This window comes from Peromyscus californicus, unplaced genomic scaffold (genome assembly GCF_007827085.1).
Source record: "Peromyscus californicus insignis strain IS unplaced genomic scaffold, ASM782708v3 Scaffold_7__1_contigs__length_154581171, whole genome shotgun sequence".
Taxonomy (NCBI): domain Eukaryota; kingdom Metazoa; phylum Chordata; class Mammalia; order Rodentia; family Cricetidae; genus Peromyscus; species Peromyscus californicus.
The window spans coordinates 93,730,990-93,746,465 of record NW_026294595.1 but is presented as its reverse complement, the minus strand read 5'-3'; the positions used below and the strand labels follow the sequence as shown (position 1 = coordinate 93,746,465).

Sequence of the window (15,476 nt, the reverse complement as noted above, 5' to 3'; positions counted from 1 at the left end):
GAAGCCAGGATCCAACTTTGGAACTACATGTTGCATTTAGTTGTTAAATCTCTTTCATCTGAGTTTTTCAACCTTTGTCTTTTGTGACATTGTTACTTTTGAAGAGGACAGGCCTGTACCTGGTGTTTCTACATGGGTAGATTTGGGCTATGCATTTGCGCATGATTATCACAGTAGTGATGTGTTCTCCTCTGTGAGGCATTTCAGGTAACATACACATTTCTGTCCACTGCTGGATGGCAATCTCTGGGTGACTTTTGGAAGTAATTTGTCTTGTATATACTTGACATTTTATTTTTCATTCCTTCTGGAATTAAATAAAGGCTACATAGTCTTATTAGAAATGAATCTTAAGTATTACTTTCAAATGTTTTAGGCCAACAAGCAGAAGTCTTCAGCTCGAAACCTCTTTCTCACCAATAGCCGAAAGGTAACAAACATACTTTCCGTTTTCTTTTTTGCCTGGGCGTGTGTTCTCCTCTGGGCCTATTCTTACTATTCTTGTGTGTTGTTATGTATTGATCATGAGTCAGATAATATGGAAGAGAACTTCTAGATAGTCTCATTCTGCTTATACTTTGAACTTTTTGTATTAAGCCAATTAATTAATGTTTGGTTCTTGGGCAGATCATAGTGTCTTTAAGATCTGTGCTCAGTCTTTCCATTTAGCAATGATGGGGATCAGAGAGACGGCTCAGTGGGTAAAGGTACTTGCTACCAAGCCTGAGTTCAGTCCCTGGAACCATTGATGGAAGGAAAGAGCTGACTCCCTACAGTTGTCCTGGAATGTCCACACATGTGCCGTGGTACATGTGTACCCCCAAACACACAGCTATCACACACACTATAATAGTAACTAAAAAAAGACAAATGTTGATGGGAAGAAACTTCTCTGAGAGAAAAATAACAATTTGTTGTAAGGATCAGATGAGGTAACATTTTTAGTCTGATTTCTCCATACTAGGCTCTCAGCCCCTCTATTTCCTCATCTATAAAATAGAGATGATGATGATGATGACACTCTTTCAAAGGGCTTTTGTGAACAAAGGATACATTAAGACTTGGTAAAATATGCCTCACACGGAAAAAAGCAGCGATGGCTATTATGATTATTAATGTGATAATAATACTTTGTCACTTCTCAGTGAATTTCAGGGCCTTGCCATTGTTGCATTTCTTTTCTTGGGGAAATGTGAAGGAATATGTTCATCCCAGTTAGGGCACCAAGGACAGGTGAACCATTCAGTTTAATTGGAGTTACTTAGACACACATGGGCAGCTTACAGACAGGACACAGCGAAAAGCCACGCCCCCATCCCAGCCCTAGTCCTTGCAGGGCAGTGGGGCCTACTGAACGCTGTCTAGGTAGCTCCCTTAGAGGCTGCTGCTTCCCTTGTGCATGTGCTGTCCTGTAATTTCTCCCACCTTTCACAAGGGAATATTAGTGGGTCCACTCTTGGGAGGGTCTCAAGCCAATAAATATATCCAGGGCCGTTTCATGCCTAAAGTACAGAGTTCTACGACAGTACATATATTTTGTTTCATTTAAAGTCTAGGTGTAGGTAGGTTTCTTGATTGGAGATTTAACCTTGGGTCTGGACCTCAGTCACACTTGATCACCCTTTTCTCTTCATTTTTCACTCCCTCCCTTCCTCTCCTCACTCTTCTTCCTTTTGCATTTATATTTTTTTATGTTGTTCATTAACAATATTTGCCTTTTTAAAAGCAAAAATGTTTTAAAAGAATAATATGTAGGCTTATATAAAGATTTGATAAATTCTGTTGACTTCATATAATTAATGACAGATTAATTCAGGGGAATTATCTCTTTAATAGGACTGTTGTACTTAAAAATAAAAAATGGGGAACACTGGTTTAAAGTCACAGGCAGAACTCTTGCTGGAAGTAGGTTCTTCCCTGTTATGATAATGATGCTGCTTGCAGCTCGCCCACCAGTGCATGAAGGAGGTGCGTCGAGCTGCCTTGCAAGCGCAGAAGAACTGTAAGGAGACTTTGCCTCGTGCTCGCCGCCTAACCAAGGAGATGCTTCTGTACTGGAAGAAGTATGAGAAGGTGGAGAAAGAGCACCGCAAGCGAGCAGAGAAGGAAGCTTTGGAGCAGCGGAAGTTGGATGAGGAAATGCGGGAGGTGAGGCAAAAGCAGATTCTAAAAGCCGCCTTAGTACCAAAGCACTAAGAATTGGGTTTGTTGCTTAGTGCTTTCCTGGAACTATAATATAGACCAGGCTGTCCTCAAAACTCTCACAGAGATACTTGCCTCTGCCTCCTGAATGTCTGCCCCTTTTCTCTGTTTCTCATTTGTTTGGTTTAATTTCATTATCATCATCATTATCATCATTTTGGTTTTTCAAGACAGGGTTTCTTTGTGTTGCTCTAGCTGTCCTGGAACTCAGAGATCCACCTGCCTCTGCCTCCTGAGTGCTGGGATTAAAGGCGTTCACTACCGACTGGCTTGTTTTAATTTCTTTAAGAAATTATGATTTTATGTGAGTATTTTGCCATCATGGATCTGTGCCTCACATGCATGCATGCTGAGGCCAGAAAAGGGCATTGGATCCCCTAGAACTGGAGTTATAGAGTGTGTTACATAGGGACAATAAACAATTAATCTAGGTTTCTGAGACCCATCCACTTTTTCATCTACCATTTTAAACTTTAGCCATTACTATTGCTGAATGTGATGTCTCTCAACTAGTCTAGACTTTGTATATCTAGGAATAGTGAATGAAGAATTTTATTGTCATTGATAAAACAGTTGGAATGAATAGAAGAACAGTTAGGGTCCAGAAAAGATGAGTATCAGAGGATTGGATGATGCTTTTTTCAGATGTGGCCCCTAGTCTTTCTCAGAGTGGAGCTTTGGAGCCTCTCCTGAACCCTTGCTCATCCTTTTCATTTCATTTTTCACTTCTTCTCTTCCCTTTTCCTTTTGTATTTATGTATTTGTGTGCTTAAGTGTTGTTCATTAGTAACATTTGTCTTTTTAAAAGTAAAAACTTTTTTTTAAGAGACTTATATGTAGGCTTATATAAAGATTTAATGAATTCTGTTGACTACATATAATTTATGACTTGGATGTTTTTACCTTCAAACCCCCCCCACCCCCCACTGTAGGCCAAGAGGCAGCAGCGAAAACTGAACTTCTTAATCACTCAGACAGAGCTGTATGCTCATTTCATGAGTCGAAAACGTGATATGGGTCATGATGGAATCCAGGAAGAAATCCTAAGGAAACTGGAAGATAGTTCTACCCAGAGACAAATTGACATTGGTGGTGGAGTGGTGGTTAACATCACCCAGGAAGACTATGGTGAGTCCTGAGTCAGGAGGCAGAGGAAGCAGGTAGCCTCCTGCTAAGCTAAGTTACAATTCTTAAAAGTTTGGTCCTGATTCATAGGTAATGCCGATCAGAAAAAAGATTTATTATATTGTAGAAGGAAGTATGTGTGTTTTTGCAAAAGAAGCCTATAAAATAATTTATGAAAGAATTTTCAGTAGAGCCTTGGATAGGTAAGAGTGTTTGCCTAGCCTTCGTGGATCCCTGGGTTTGATACCCGGCACCACATAAACCAGGCACAGCAGTGCAATCATGTGATCTCAGCACTTTGGAGGGTTAGGCAGGAGGATCAGAAGTTTGAGATCATCTTCAGTTACATAGTAAGAGGATTTTCACAGTGTAGTAATCAAGATCATGTTGACCTAGAAATGCAGGAGAATGGAAGTATTTCAGAGTATCTTGAGTATTAACATATGTATAGCTAGATTTCATCTGAAATCTGCGTGATTTTGATTGTCCTGGCAATTGGTATCAAATTATAAAAGAAACCCTAGGCCTGGGAGATAGTAGATCTTAACTCCCAGATGGGTTTTGTGTGCTGGCTTTCACTGTTGGAGACCAGGGACATGAACTTTACGTTGACTACTACTTTACTTTTAGGTTCTTTTGATTATTTGTTTTTGTTTTAGCTTTTTCAAGACAGGGTCTCATTATATAGCTCTGGCTGTCCTTGAATTCACTGTGTAGAACCCACAGAGATCCGCCTGCCTCTGCTCCTGAGTGCTGGGATTGAAGGTGTGCGCCACTAAGCCTGACTTAGTTCTTGTCTCTGGCAAAGCCTTTAGCCTTTCCCCCTCCCAGTCCTGTGTTCGCCTTGGGATAAATATGTGGAGAACGGGGGATCCACTTATGTATGGGGTAAGTTGTATCTTTGAAGGAGATCAAGTGTGATAATCTACATGTCTTCTCTTTTCAGATAGTAACCATTTTAAAGCCCAAGCCCTGAAGAATGCTGAAAATGCTTACCATATTCACCAAGCTCGAGTAAGTCTTTTAATGAAAAGACAGGCTGGGCGTAGTAGCCACACCTTTGATCCCAGCACTCAGGAGGCAGAGTCAGGTGGATCTCTGAGTTTGAGGCTAGCTTGCTGTATAAGATCAGTTCCACACCAGCCAAGGATTCATAGTGAGACCTTGTCTCAGAAAAAAAAAAGAAAGAAAGAAAAGGCATATTGTTATAGGCCTAGGAAATGTCCCACAGTTTTTCATTTGCGTGTTCTTAGTTTTTTACTTTTTTTTTTTATTTATTTACTTTATTTTTACTTTCTTTGTTCATTGTTTCAGTTAAACAAATTGGTTAGCACTCGTGCCTGGTCCTGGTGTGTCTGTGTATGTAGTCTGTGTGTGTTCTTGTGTCTGTGTCTGTGTGACTCTGACCACATGTAGGGTGAAGTCTTCACTTCTTTCAAAAACAGATGTTATTGGCCACCAGGTGGGTTCTGGTAATTGAACTAGGTCCTCTAGAAAAACAGCCAGTGCTTTTAACCCCTGAGCCATCCCTCAGTCTCATCTCTGCTTCAGGATAGTACTAATACTTGGGATGGCAGAATAACAAATACTTAGTTGTATAGAAATTTTATTATTACTAAAGTTGAAAAGTTACAGTTAAGCTACAAACTGTTTTGTATCCTCTTGAGTAATCATGGGTTGTTTTAATGAAAGAGACTATCAAGAGTCCTGTGCCTTGAGAAACTAAGTCACTGGTTTCTTTCACTCAAATACTAATTTGTTCTATTATTCCTGAGCTAGTCTTTTTTTAAAAAAAAGATTTGTATTTATTCTTTGTGTATGACTGTTTTGCTTCTATGTATGTATGTGCACTATGTGTGTGCTTAATGTCCACAGAGGCCAGAAGAGAGTACCAGGTCACCTGGAACTGGAGTAAAGATGATTGTGAGCTTCCAAGTGGGTGCTAGGAACTGAACCCAGGTCCTCTGCAAAACAGCCAGTGTTATTCTGAGTCATCTCTACAGCCCTTGAGGACCTAGTGATCTTTAATAAAATTAGTAAGAAACTAATGAGTTGAAACAAGTGAAGAAAATGCAGTTTAGTGTACTTCAGGGAGCCTTTCTGTTACTTTGTCAGAATTAAGAATAGATACAAGCTGCGCCGTGATGGCACATGCCTTTAATCCCAGCACTCGGGAGGCAGAGCCAGGTGGATCTCTGTGAGTTCGAGGCTAGCCTGGGCTACAGAGTGAGTTCCAGGACAGCCAGGGTTACACAGAGAAACCCTGTCTTGGGAAGAAAAAGAAAAAAAAAAAAAAGAATAGACACAATTGCTGGGTGTGATAGTACCCACCTTTAACCCCATCACTCTGAGGCAGAGGTGTGCGGATCTCTGTGAGTTTGAGGCCAGCCTGATCTATGTAGTGAGTTCTAGGACAGCCAGTGCTATGTAGAGAGACCCTGTCTCAAAAAGACCAAACAAACTAACAAGAGTAAACACAAATACCACCTTCACACAATTACTCCAGTTACATTTTGTATTAAAGCCTGTTTTGATTTTTGATATTAGTAGATGTTCATTGTACAAAGTTATGAATTTCTTAATAACATTTTTATTCAAGTATATCATGTACATTCATCATTATCATCATACTCTCCTATGCACTCAACCCCCTGTATCACAACTTTTAACCAGCCGGGCGGTGGTGATGCATGACTTTAATCCCAGCACTTGGGAGGCAGAGGCAAGCAAATCTCTGAGTCCTAGGCCAGCCTGAACTGGCCTAGAGGGAGTTCCAGGACAGCATCAAAGCTACACAGAGAAACCCTGTCTCGGAAAACAACAACAAAATCTTTGAATTAGCAAGTAATATGATACAGCTTAGTTTGTTAATAAAAACATTTTTATATAATTATTACATTAACTTTGTAAGATATTAGAAAGTTTATTCTATTTTTTAGCATAGTGTAAAAATATGCTAATGAATTGTGTGTTTAAATTTTTTTAATTTTTATTTTATGTGCATTGGTGTTTTGCCATGGGTGTCTGGTCCCATGGAACTGGAGTTAGAGTTGTGAGCTGCCATGTCGGTGCTGGGAATCAAACCAGGGTCCTCTGGAAGAGCAGTCAGTGCTCTTAACTGCTCAGCCATCTCTCCAGCCCATGCTTAAATTTTTTTATTTTTATGTTTTTCTTGACTTTTTATTTTCCAGACAAGGTCATTTGATGAAGATGCAAAAGAAAGTCGAGCAGCTGCCCTCAGGGCAGCAGACAAGTCTGTCTCTGGGTTTGGGGAGAGCTACAGCCTTGCGAATCCATCCATCCGGGCTGGTGAGGATATTCCACAACCCACTATTTTCAATGGCAAATTGAAAGGTTACCAGCTGAAAGGCATGAACTGGTTAGCCAATCTCTACGAACAGGTAAATTTTAGAAATATGTCAGACCTATAATTTTCTTTCAATTAATGTAATTATGAAGTGAGTTCATCTTTAGCTTTTTTTGTTGTTGTTGTTACATTTACTTATTTTTATTTTGTGTGTAAATGTTTACCTTTATTGTATGTAAGTACACCATAGGCATATAGTGTCCATCGAGGTCAAAAGAGGGAATCAGATCCCCTAGAACTGGAGTTAGAGCTGGGTGTGAGTCATGTGGGTGATAGAAACTGAACTTGAGTCCTCTGCAAGAGCAGCAAGTGTTCTTAAGCACTGAGCCATCTCTCCATTCCCAAAACTTGAGCTTTATGCAAGAGTCTGAAAGGTATCACTGTATCTCTAACCTGGAGATTCTGTTTGTATCCTGTATATAGTATGCCTTAGGTACTCCTGGTAAGCCTCATTGTTTGCTTGATAAATGAGTTAGATTAAGTAAAGAACTGGCCTTAGTCTTGGTCTAATATATCATGAATCACACATATAACTGTAATGGTGGAAAAAGAAACCATTGCATTAGTCTTGGTACTGAGTATCCAATCAAGCTTGGTTGATCTGATCCTCATCTTTGTTACATCTTCTGGCACTGAATGGAATGAAACGTATGTGGTATAATCAGGTGTTGACCGAATATCTCTCACTCTCCATGACTCCCAGGGTATTAATGGAATTCTTGCTGATGAAATGGGTCTTGGTAAAACTGTACAGAGCATTGCACTCCTGGCCCATCTGGCTGAGGTGAGTAGATGGAATTGTCAGTCATCTTCCTATCCTGAATTTAGGCTCATTTCCTATCAACAGTGAGCCACTTAAAAGCAATGTTATGCTTGGTAGCATATCAAAATAATAGAACTTGTTGCTACATTTGAAGGCCTTTTTAATGGACAGAATGGTGGGCCAGGACAATATTTGAACAAGTATAGCTAGAATCCTTGTCTTTCACTTCCTTTTAAGACCTACCAGCGTAGTGGCAAGGACTTTATTGTTAAATTACAGGATCTGGTACTGGATTCCCATCTCAACACTGCTCTTTCTAGCCATGTCATATAGGCAACCCACTTCACCTTTTTTGAAGTGATTTCACTTTAAATCTCTGAGGCCTAGTTTTCTATCTTTTTCAAATCAGAGGTAATATATATCTTATAGGAATCTTAGAAAAATTAAATGGGAAAATGTGTAATAACATACATCGAAAAAATTAATACTCTTCCAATTAAAAAACAGTGAAATTATGATAACATAGTAGAAAATAATAAAAATGAATCAGTATGTCATGTATGTTTTTATGAAAAAAATTAAAACCTAGAAGTCACAAGAGAGTCGTTGCTTAGTACTTTACCTCTTTGGTGTGTTCTTATTATACTAACATTACTTCTTTTCTATTTTCGTATTACTTACTTTGGTTTTTCAAGACAGGGTTTTTCTATGTAGCCCTGGCTGTTTTGGAACTAGTTCTGTAGACAAGGCGGGCCGCAACTAATATTGCTTCTTATTGAGTGCATATGTATGGACATTTGGGAGATAGGCACGATTTCTCTTGTTGCTGTGTTTCCTGTTTTCCAATTTCTCTTGTTGCTGATTATTTGGGATTGAATAGCTTCAGTTTCCTATAGCTGGCTAACTCAGTTTTCTGTTACAGAGAGAAAACATTTGGGGACCTTTCTTAATAATTTCACCTGCTTCTACACTTAATAATTGGCACCAGGAGTTCACAAGATTTGTTCCTAAATTTAAGGTAAAGAAGCTCTTGTTCTTTAAGATAAGCTTTCTGACCCTTCTTTTGTCTTTGGTTCCTGTTGTTGTAGTGAACACTGTGACTGAGAGCAGCCTGGGGAGGAAAGGGTTGATTTCAGCTCGCAGCTTGTATTCCATCATCCGAGGAACTCTCCACACGAACTCAAGTAGGCAGGAGCTGAAGCAGAGGTCTTGGATGATGCAGCTTACTGGCTTGCTCAGCTTGCTTTCACTCAGTACCACCTGCCCAGGTGTGGCACCACCTCCTGTGGGGTGGGACCTTCCACATCAGTCAAGATAATGCCTTACAGACTTGCTTACAGGCCAGCTCTTCATTTTTTTTTGAGACAGGGTATCTTGTAACTCTCTATGTAGATCAGGTTAGCCTTGAACTCAAAGAAATCCACTGGTTCCTGCCTCCAGAATGCTGGAATTAAAGGCATGTGCCACCATACCTGATTTACAGGCCATTTTCTCACTTGTGGTTCCCTCTTCTCTGCCTCCCAATTGTTAGTATTCAAGGTGTGTGCCAGCCCTCCTGGCTCTTTTAAACTGTCATAGCTGTGTGTGGGGTATGTGCAAAGAAATGTGTTGGATCTCCTAGAGCCAGGGTTATAGGTGTAACCTGTATGAGCTGCCTGATGTGGCTGCCGGGAATCAAACTCGGGTGCTCTTAACTGCTTGAACCATCTCTTTAGCTCCCTTATGTTTGTTTTGATACAGTCTTATGCATCACAGCTGCCCTCGAACTTGTTATATAGCCAGTATTTATGAGTGTATACCACCATACCAGGTTTATATAGTGTTGAGAGTCAATCACAGGGCTTCATGCATGCTAGACAACCACTCTGAACAGAAGTACCTTCACAGTCCTTTTATATCTGTATTTGTTTTATTGCTTTGCTTTTGTTTTTTACAGATAGAGTCATACTCTATCCCCAGTACTTCAGGCTGTCTTAAAACCCCACTGTGTATGTAGACCAGTGGCTTTGAACTTGTAGTAGGCAGTCAGCTTGCCTTGGCTCCTAGGTGCTGGGATTATATGTGAACCTTGACACCTGGCTTTTTCTTTTGATTTTATTGAGATGTCATCTGCTGTGGATGACTTTGAACTTCTGATCTTGCCTCGACCTCCCAAGTGCTGGGAGTGTGAGTCATCATCCCCAGCTTCCTTATATTCATTTCTTAGAAATATTTACTTAGGAGAGTAATAAGGAAGCTTATAAACCTTTATGCTAAATAAATGAAAAATTCAAAGTCTAATATAAGTTATTTGTGCCATTTTTCCACATGAATTGATGGTCAAGGTAAGATGATAGAAAAAAACTACCTTACTTGTTTCAAAGTAGATTTTGGCAATTTTTATATTGTATTGTAATCCATTTATAATAATTCATTTTTCTTAATAACTCTAAAGTTAGTCTTGATCTAGCTTATAGCATCTAAAGTAGATAATGTGAAAATTGATTTAACTAACACAGAGAGGAAAAATTGAGATTGACTGGGCCAGGGATGTTCACTTGGTAGAATGCTTGGTTCCTATAAATGAAACCTCAGACTGGACCCACAACACTGCATAAAACTGGTGGCGGTGGTGGCAAAACCTATAACCTCGCACGTAGAAGGTAGAAGAAGGAGTATGAAAACAGCATCCTCAGCTATAGAGCAGGTTTCAGACCAGCATGAAACCCTGTCTTAAAAAGAATCAAGAGGTGTGTTACAACAGATTAGGTCTAACGTAGACACAGTGCAAACAGTTTTTACGCTGAACATGGTGACTCATACCTCTTGATTTCATTACATGTGAGGCAGAAGTGGGAAGATAAGAATTCAGTGCCAGCCTTGGCTGTATAGAGAGTTCAAGACTAGCCTGGGCTACATGAAACCCTTTCTCAAAACCCCTTTCCCCCAAACAAAGAACAAAACAGTTTTGTTTTGGTTTGGTTTGGTTTTGTGTGTGTGTGTGTGTGTGTGTGTGTGTGTGTGTGTGTGTGTGTGTGTGTGTGTGTGTATGTGTGTGTGTGTGTGTGTGTGTGTGTGTGTGTAATATTGTAGAAATATAGAAAAATGAGTGGGGTTGATTATATTACTTGTAGTTAGAATGGGTGGGTAATGAATTAGCTGTGTTCTGTCCCTGAAAGGATGCATTGAACATGAAGTTGCATATTAGTAAAGATTTTATGAATTATGGATCAAGAAATACTATCTCTGAGTTGAATACTTTATAATTTTAATGGGCTCCATACATTGCTGCAAGAAGGGCAGAGATGAGGCAAATATTTTTCTGTCTTAATGCTTCGTAAGATAGAGGAACATAACTGGGATTTCTTAGCATCGTGCAGTTTTTTTGGCTATATTCCTTTTCTTACTGAATTGTTGATATAGAACATGGGGTTTTTTTTGTTTCTCTCTTTTTGGTTTTTCGAGACAGGGTTTCTCTGTGTAGCTTTGCGCCTGTCCTGGAACTCACTTGGTAGCCCAGGCTGGCCTCGAACTCTCTTTTTTTTTTTTTTTTTAAGAAATTTTTGTATTCATTTTATATACCAGTCACATATCCCCCTCTTCCCTCCTCCCACCCCTCCAGCCTTCCCCCTCCAACACACCTCCCATTCTCTCCAAGAAGATAAGGCTTCTCATGGGGAGTCAGCAGAGCCTCGTACATTCAGTAGAAGCAGGTCCAAGCCCCTTCCCCTGCCTCAAGGCTGTGCCTGGTTTGTTTTTTGTTTTTCAAGACAGGGTTTCTCTGTGTAGCCTTGGCTGTCCTAGAACTATCTTTGTTGATAGACCAAGCTGTTGTCCAACTCAGAGAGATCCGCCTGCCTCTGTCTCCCGAGTGCTGGGCTCAGTGGTGTGCACCACCACCACCTGTCATGTAGAAAGTGTTTAAAAAGGATATCAGGACTTGAGAAGATGGCTCAGTGGCTAAGAGCACTGGGTGATCTACCAGAGTACCCAGAGTTGATTACCAGCCCCCACATAGCAGTTCACAGCTGTCTTAATGCCATTCCCTGGAGATCTGATGCCCTCTTCAGGCCTCTGCAGGCACTGCATACATGTGGTCCACAGATACACATGCAGGCAAATACTCACATTTAAAATGTAATCTAAAATAAGAGATCAGAAAAGTAGCTCTTAATTTGCGTAATCATTTTCAGCTCCCTTAGAATATGAGATTGGCTTAATTGAAATTTTTTCATGAATTGTTGGGCATATGAAAAATGGAAATAGTTTTCTGGCTTTTCTTGTTTTCAAATTATGGCTAGATACATGTTGAATACAATGTTAAAATCTTTAATTTCTACCCAGCCACTGGAGGTTTTTTTGCAGTTCCTCCACTGGCCAAGTGTAGTTAGAGTTTTCCTGCCTGGCCCACAGTCAAGGCAAATCTCTCTCACCTGCCAGTCCCACAGCCTCTCAGACCCGACCAAGTAAACACAGAGACTTATATTGCTTACAAACTGTATGACCATGGCAGGCTTCTTGCTAACTGTTCTTACAGCTTAAATTAATCCATTTCTATTAATCTATACCTTGCCACGTGGCTCATGGCTTACCGGCATCTTCACATGCTGTTTGTCATCATGGCGGCTGGCAGTGTCTCTCTGACTCAGTCTTCCACTTCCCAGCTTTATTCTCCTCCTTGTCCCGCCTACACTTCCTGCCTAGCCACTGGCCAATCAGTGATTTATTTATTGACCAATCAGAGCAACACATTTGCCATACAGAACATCCCACAGCAGCCAAGAGATGGCAATGTGATGTTATTTTAAATCTTCATATCTTTCCTTTGCTTTAATGCCTAGAACCGAGCTTTTATGTGCATATTCAATTTCCATCTTGTTTATTTGTTTATTGAATTTTTTTAAAGATTTATTTATTATGTATACAGTGTTGTGCCTGCACGCCAGAAGAGAGTACCAGATCTCATTACAGATGGTTGTGAGCCACCATGTGGTTGCTGGGAATTGAACTCATGACCTCTAGAAGAACAGCCAGTGCTCTTAACCTCTGAGCCATCTCTCCAGCCCTGAATTTTATTTTAACACTGGTGTAGATGTGGTAAAATAGAATCTGTGGGCCATGTTTTAAGTGTCCTCTGTTGGATTTTCTGTTCTAACTTTTTTATATTATAAAATATTCATAACACAAAAATTTACTATTTTACCAAGAGAATGGTATGTACTTGTCCTCTCAGTACTCAGAAGGTTCAGAAAGGAGGATTGCCACACATTCAAGGCCACTCTGATCTACGTTGCACATTCCTGGCCAGCCAGGACTACATAGCAAGACTCAGTCTCAAAAAGTCAGACAGAGCCGGGCGGTGGTGGCGCACGCCTTTAATCCCAGCACTCGGGAGGCAGAGCCAGGCGGATCTCTGTGAGTTCGAGGCCAGCCTGGGCTACCAAGTGAGTTCCAGGAAAGGCGCAAAGCTACACAGAGAAACCCTGTCTTGAAAAACCAAAAAAAAAAAAAAAAAAGTCAGACAGATAGTCATCCAAAAACTACCTTATTCAGGGAAGGTAGAATGGCCCAAGGAATGGAGGCACCCACCAAGCCTGGAGACCTGAATTCTGGCCCCAGTACCAGATGCCAGGGGAGAGAACCAAATTCTGCATGTGGTCCTTTGACTTCTGCCTGTGCTCTGTGGCACATCTTGAGTATGTACACATGCATATCTGCATATTCACATATATGTAAAATGAGTGTGATAAAAAAACCTACCCTCATAGCCATGTAAGTGTATGGTTTAGTGCTTTAAGTCCATTCACAATGTTGTGTGGCCATCGCTGCTCTCATCCCTATAGTCCTCACCCTACCCTTAAACCCTGTCCATACCGGGAGGTGATGTTGAACACCTTTAATCCCAGCAATCGGGAGGCAGAGGCAGGTGGATCTCTGAGTTCCAGGGCAGCCTAGTCTACAGAGTGAGTTCCAGGACTGCCAGGGCTACACAGAGAAACCCTGTCGGGGGTGGGGGGTTGGGGGGGTGTTGGTGGTGGTGGTGTTGGTTGTGTAGGCTTTTGTTTGAATGCGTGTCTTGTTTTCATTACTTCAGGCCATATGCCTGAATTGAATTACTGGATCATTCAAGTTATTTAGAAGCCTACTCTTTATGTGGTCTGGGAGCTAACACTAGATTGAACAGCTTGAAATTATTGATTTGAAAATACTTTGTAATATAGGACATAGAAATCAAATATGTATCTTTTGGAATCCAGCCACACTGTTGTATGTGTTATTTATGGATTCAAACAGTATAGTTGTTTTGACAGAGACCATATGGACTACAAAGCTTAGACTTTACAAAAGATTTGCTGACCCTAGTGTCATTGATTGTTTTGATTGTCATTCCCTTAGATTGTTGAAAACATGTTTACTTCTCTATTAGATAGAGGTTCTCCTCAGGTTTATAGTTAGAGTATATGAGATCCATAGATCGTGATGCCGACATCTGGAACCTCAGTATATTTGGTGTAGGTGTTTGGAAAATGTGTATGGTTCTGACTAGGATCTCTACTCCCCCCAATTTCTTTATTTTTCTCATAAAATGTGATTTGTATTTTTTTAAATAATTTATTTTTATTTTATGTGCATTAGTGTTTTGCCTGCCTGTGTGTCTGGGTGAGGGTGTAAGGTTCTTTGGAACTGGAGTTACAGACAGTTTTGAGCTGTCATGTGGGTGCTGGGAATTGGACCTGGGCCCTCTGGGAGAACAGTCAGTGCTCTGAGCTATCTCTCAAGCCCCATGATTTGCATTTTAAGTAGTTATTTGCATTATTTTTCGTTCTTTCGGGTTTTTTTTCTTCCCCTGCTTTATTGTTTCTGCTCTGTCTTCTTTATTTCTCTGCTTCTAAACTTCTTTCAACTGTTGTGACCTGGAACTTAATGTTGTTGACCATCATCTGTATGGATATGTGTTTGAGGGGATCACAGATTTCTAACCATGGCTTTAGTCAGCCACAACAGTTTGTTTTGAGACATGGTCTTACATTCTAGCTCTGACTATCCTGAAACTCAGAGATCTGCCTGCCTCTGCCTCCTAAGTGCTGAGATCAAAGGTGTGTGCCACCATGCCTGGCATCCAGAGCTGCGATGTGTCACATGTTAAAATTATACCTAACTTCCACTGTCGTCCTTTGGTTCATGAGTTGTTTAAAAGTATAGCTCATTTTCAAGTAGTAAAGGCCTTTTTATGTGTCTTTCCTGTTACTACTCCATAGCTTGAGCCCATTGTGGCAAGAGGACATGTGATATTATTATGTTACTCCTTTAAAATGTCTTGGTTTTATGGTGTAGCATATGGTCAATTTCCATATGTCCTGACCATGTTTGAGAATTTAGGTGTTCTGCAGTTGTTCAGTTCAGTATTCTGTTTGTTGATAGGTCAGGAAACAAAGTCAGATGACTTGTTTAGCTTCTTCTCTCTCTCCTATACATCTGCCTGATGTATCCACTGAGAGAGAGAAAGGTATGTTATAATCTACCACAGCTACTATATGTCTGTTTTGCTTCTAGCTTTAGCTTTTAACTTTATTTACTCTTAAAAGTCTTAATGTATATAGAAATATATAATTACTTACTTTACCTCCCTGCTGAACGGAACCTTATTTATTTATTTATTTATTTATTTATTTATTTATTTATTTATTTATTCATTCATTCATTCATTCATTCATTCATTCATTCATTCCGTCCTTCGTTGTTCTGAGACTGGGTTTCTCTTTGTAGCCTTCCTTGGCTGTCCTGGAACTCACTTTGTAGACCATACTTGCTTTAAACTCATGAGATCCTCCTGCCTCTGCCTCCACATCCTGGGATTAAATGCTTGCATCACCATGCCCTAAATCTTTTATTATTATAAAATTGTTTTAAGACTTTTTGATTTAAAATAATTTTTCTGGTATATCTAGTCTAGTTTTCTTCTGATTTTTTTTTATGTAGTGCTTTTCTATCTTAATTTTTTTTTTTCATTTAATTTACTGCATGTGTGTGAGTGTTTTA

At 40.1% G+C, this 15,476-nt stretch overlaps 1 protein-coding gene across 3 annotated transcripts in view; it reads left to right on the top strand.

Annotated features, from left to right (window-relative positions):
• Window positions 1-15,476, top strand: part of Ino80 (INO80 complex ATPase subunit) — a 108,044-nt gene that overhangs the window by 22,054 nt on the left and 70,514 nt on the right. For all 3 annotated transcript variants that reach the window (XM_052726717.1, XM_052726716.1, XM_052726718.1), the window contains 7 exons: window positions 377-430; window positions 1,945-2,148; window positions 3,135-3,330; window positions 4,274-4,341; window positions 6,519-6,728; window positions 7,398-7,478; window positions 8,380-8,475. In XM_052726717.1, coding sequence (XP_052582677.1) covers window positions 377-430; window positions 1,945-2,148; window positions 3,135-3,330; window positions 4,274-4,341; window positions 6,519-6,728; window positions 7,398-7,478; window positions 8,380-8,475 — 909 coding nt within the window. The remainder of the gene's footprint in view (window positions 1-376; window positions 431-1,944; window positions 2,149-3,134; window positions 3,331-4,273; window positions 4,342-6,518; window positions 6,729-7,397; window positions 7,479-8,379; window positions 8,476-15,476) is intronic.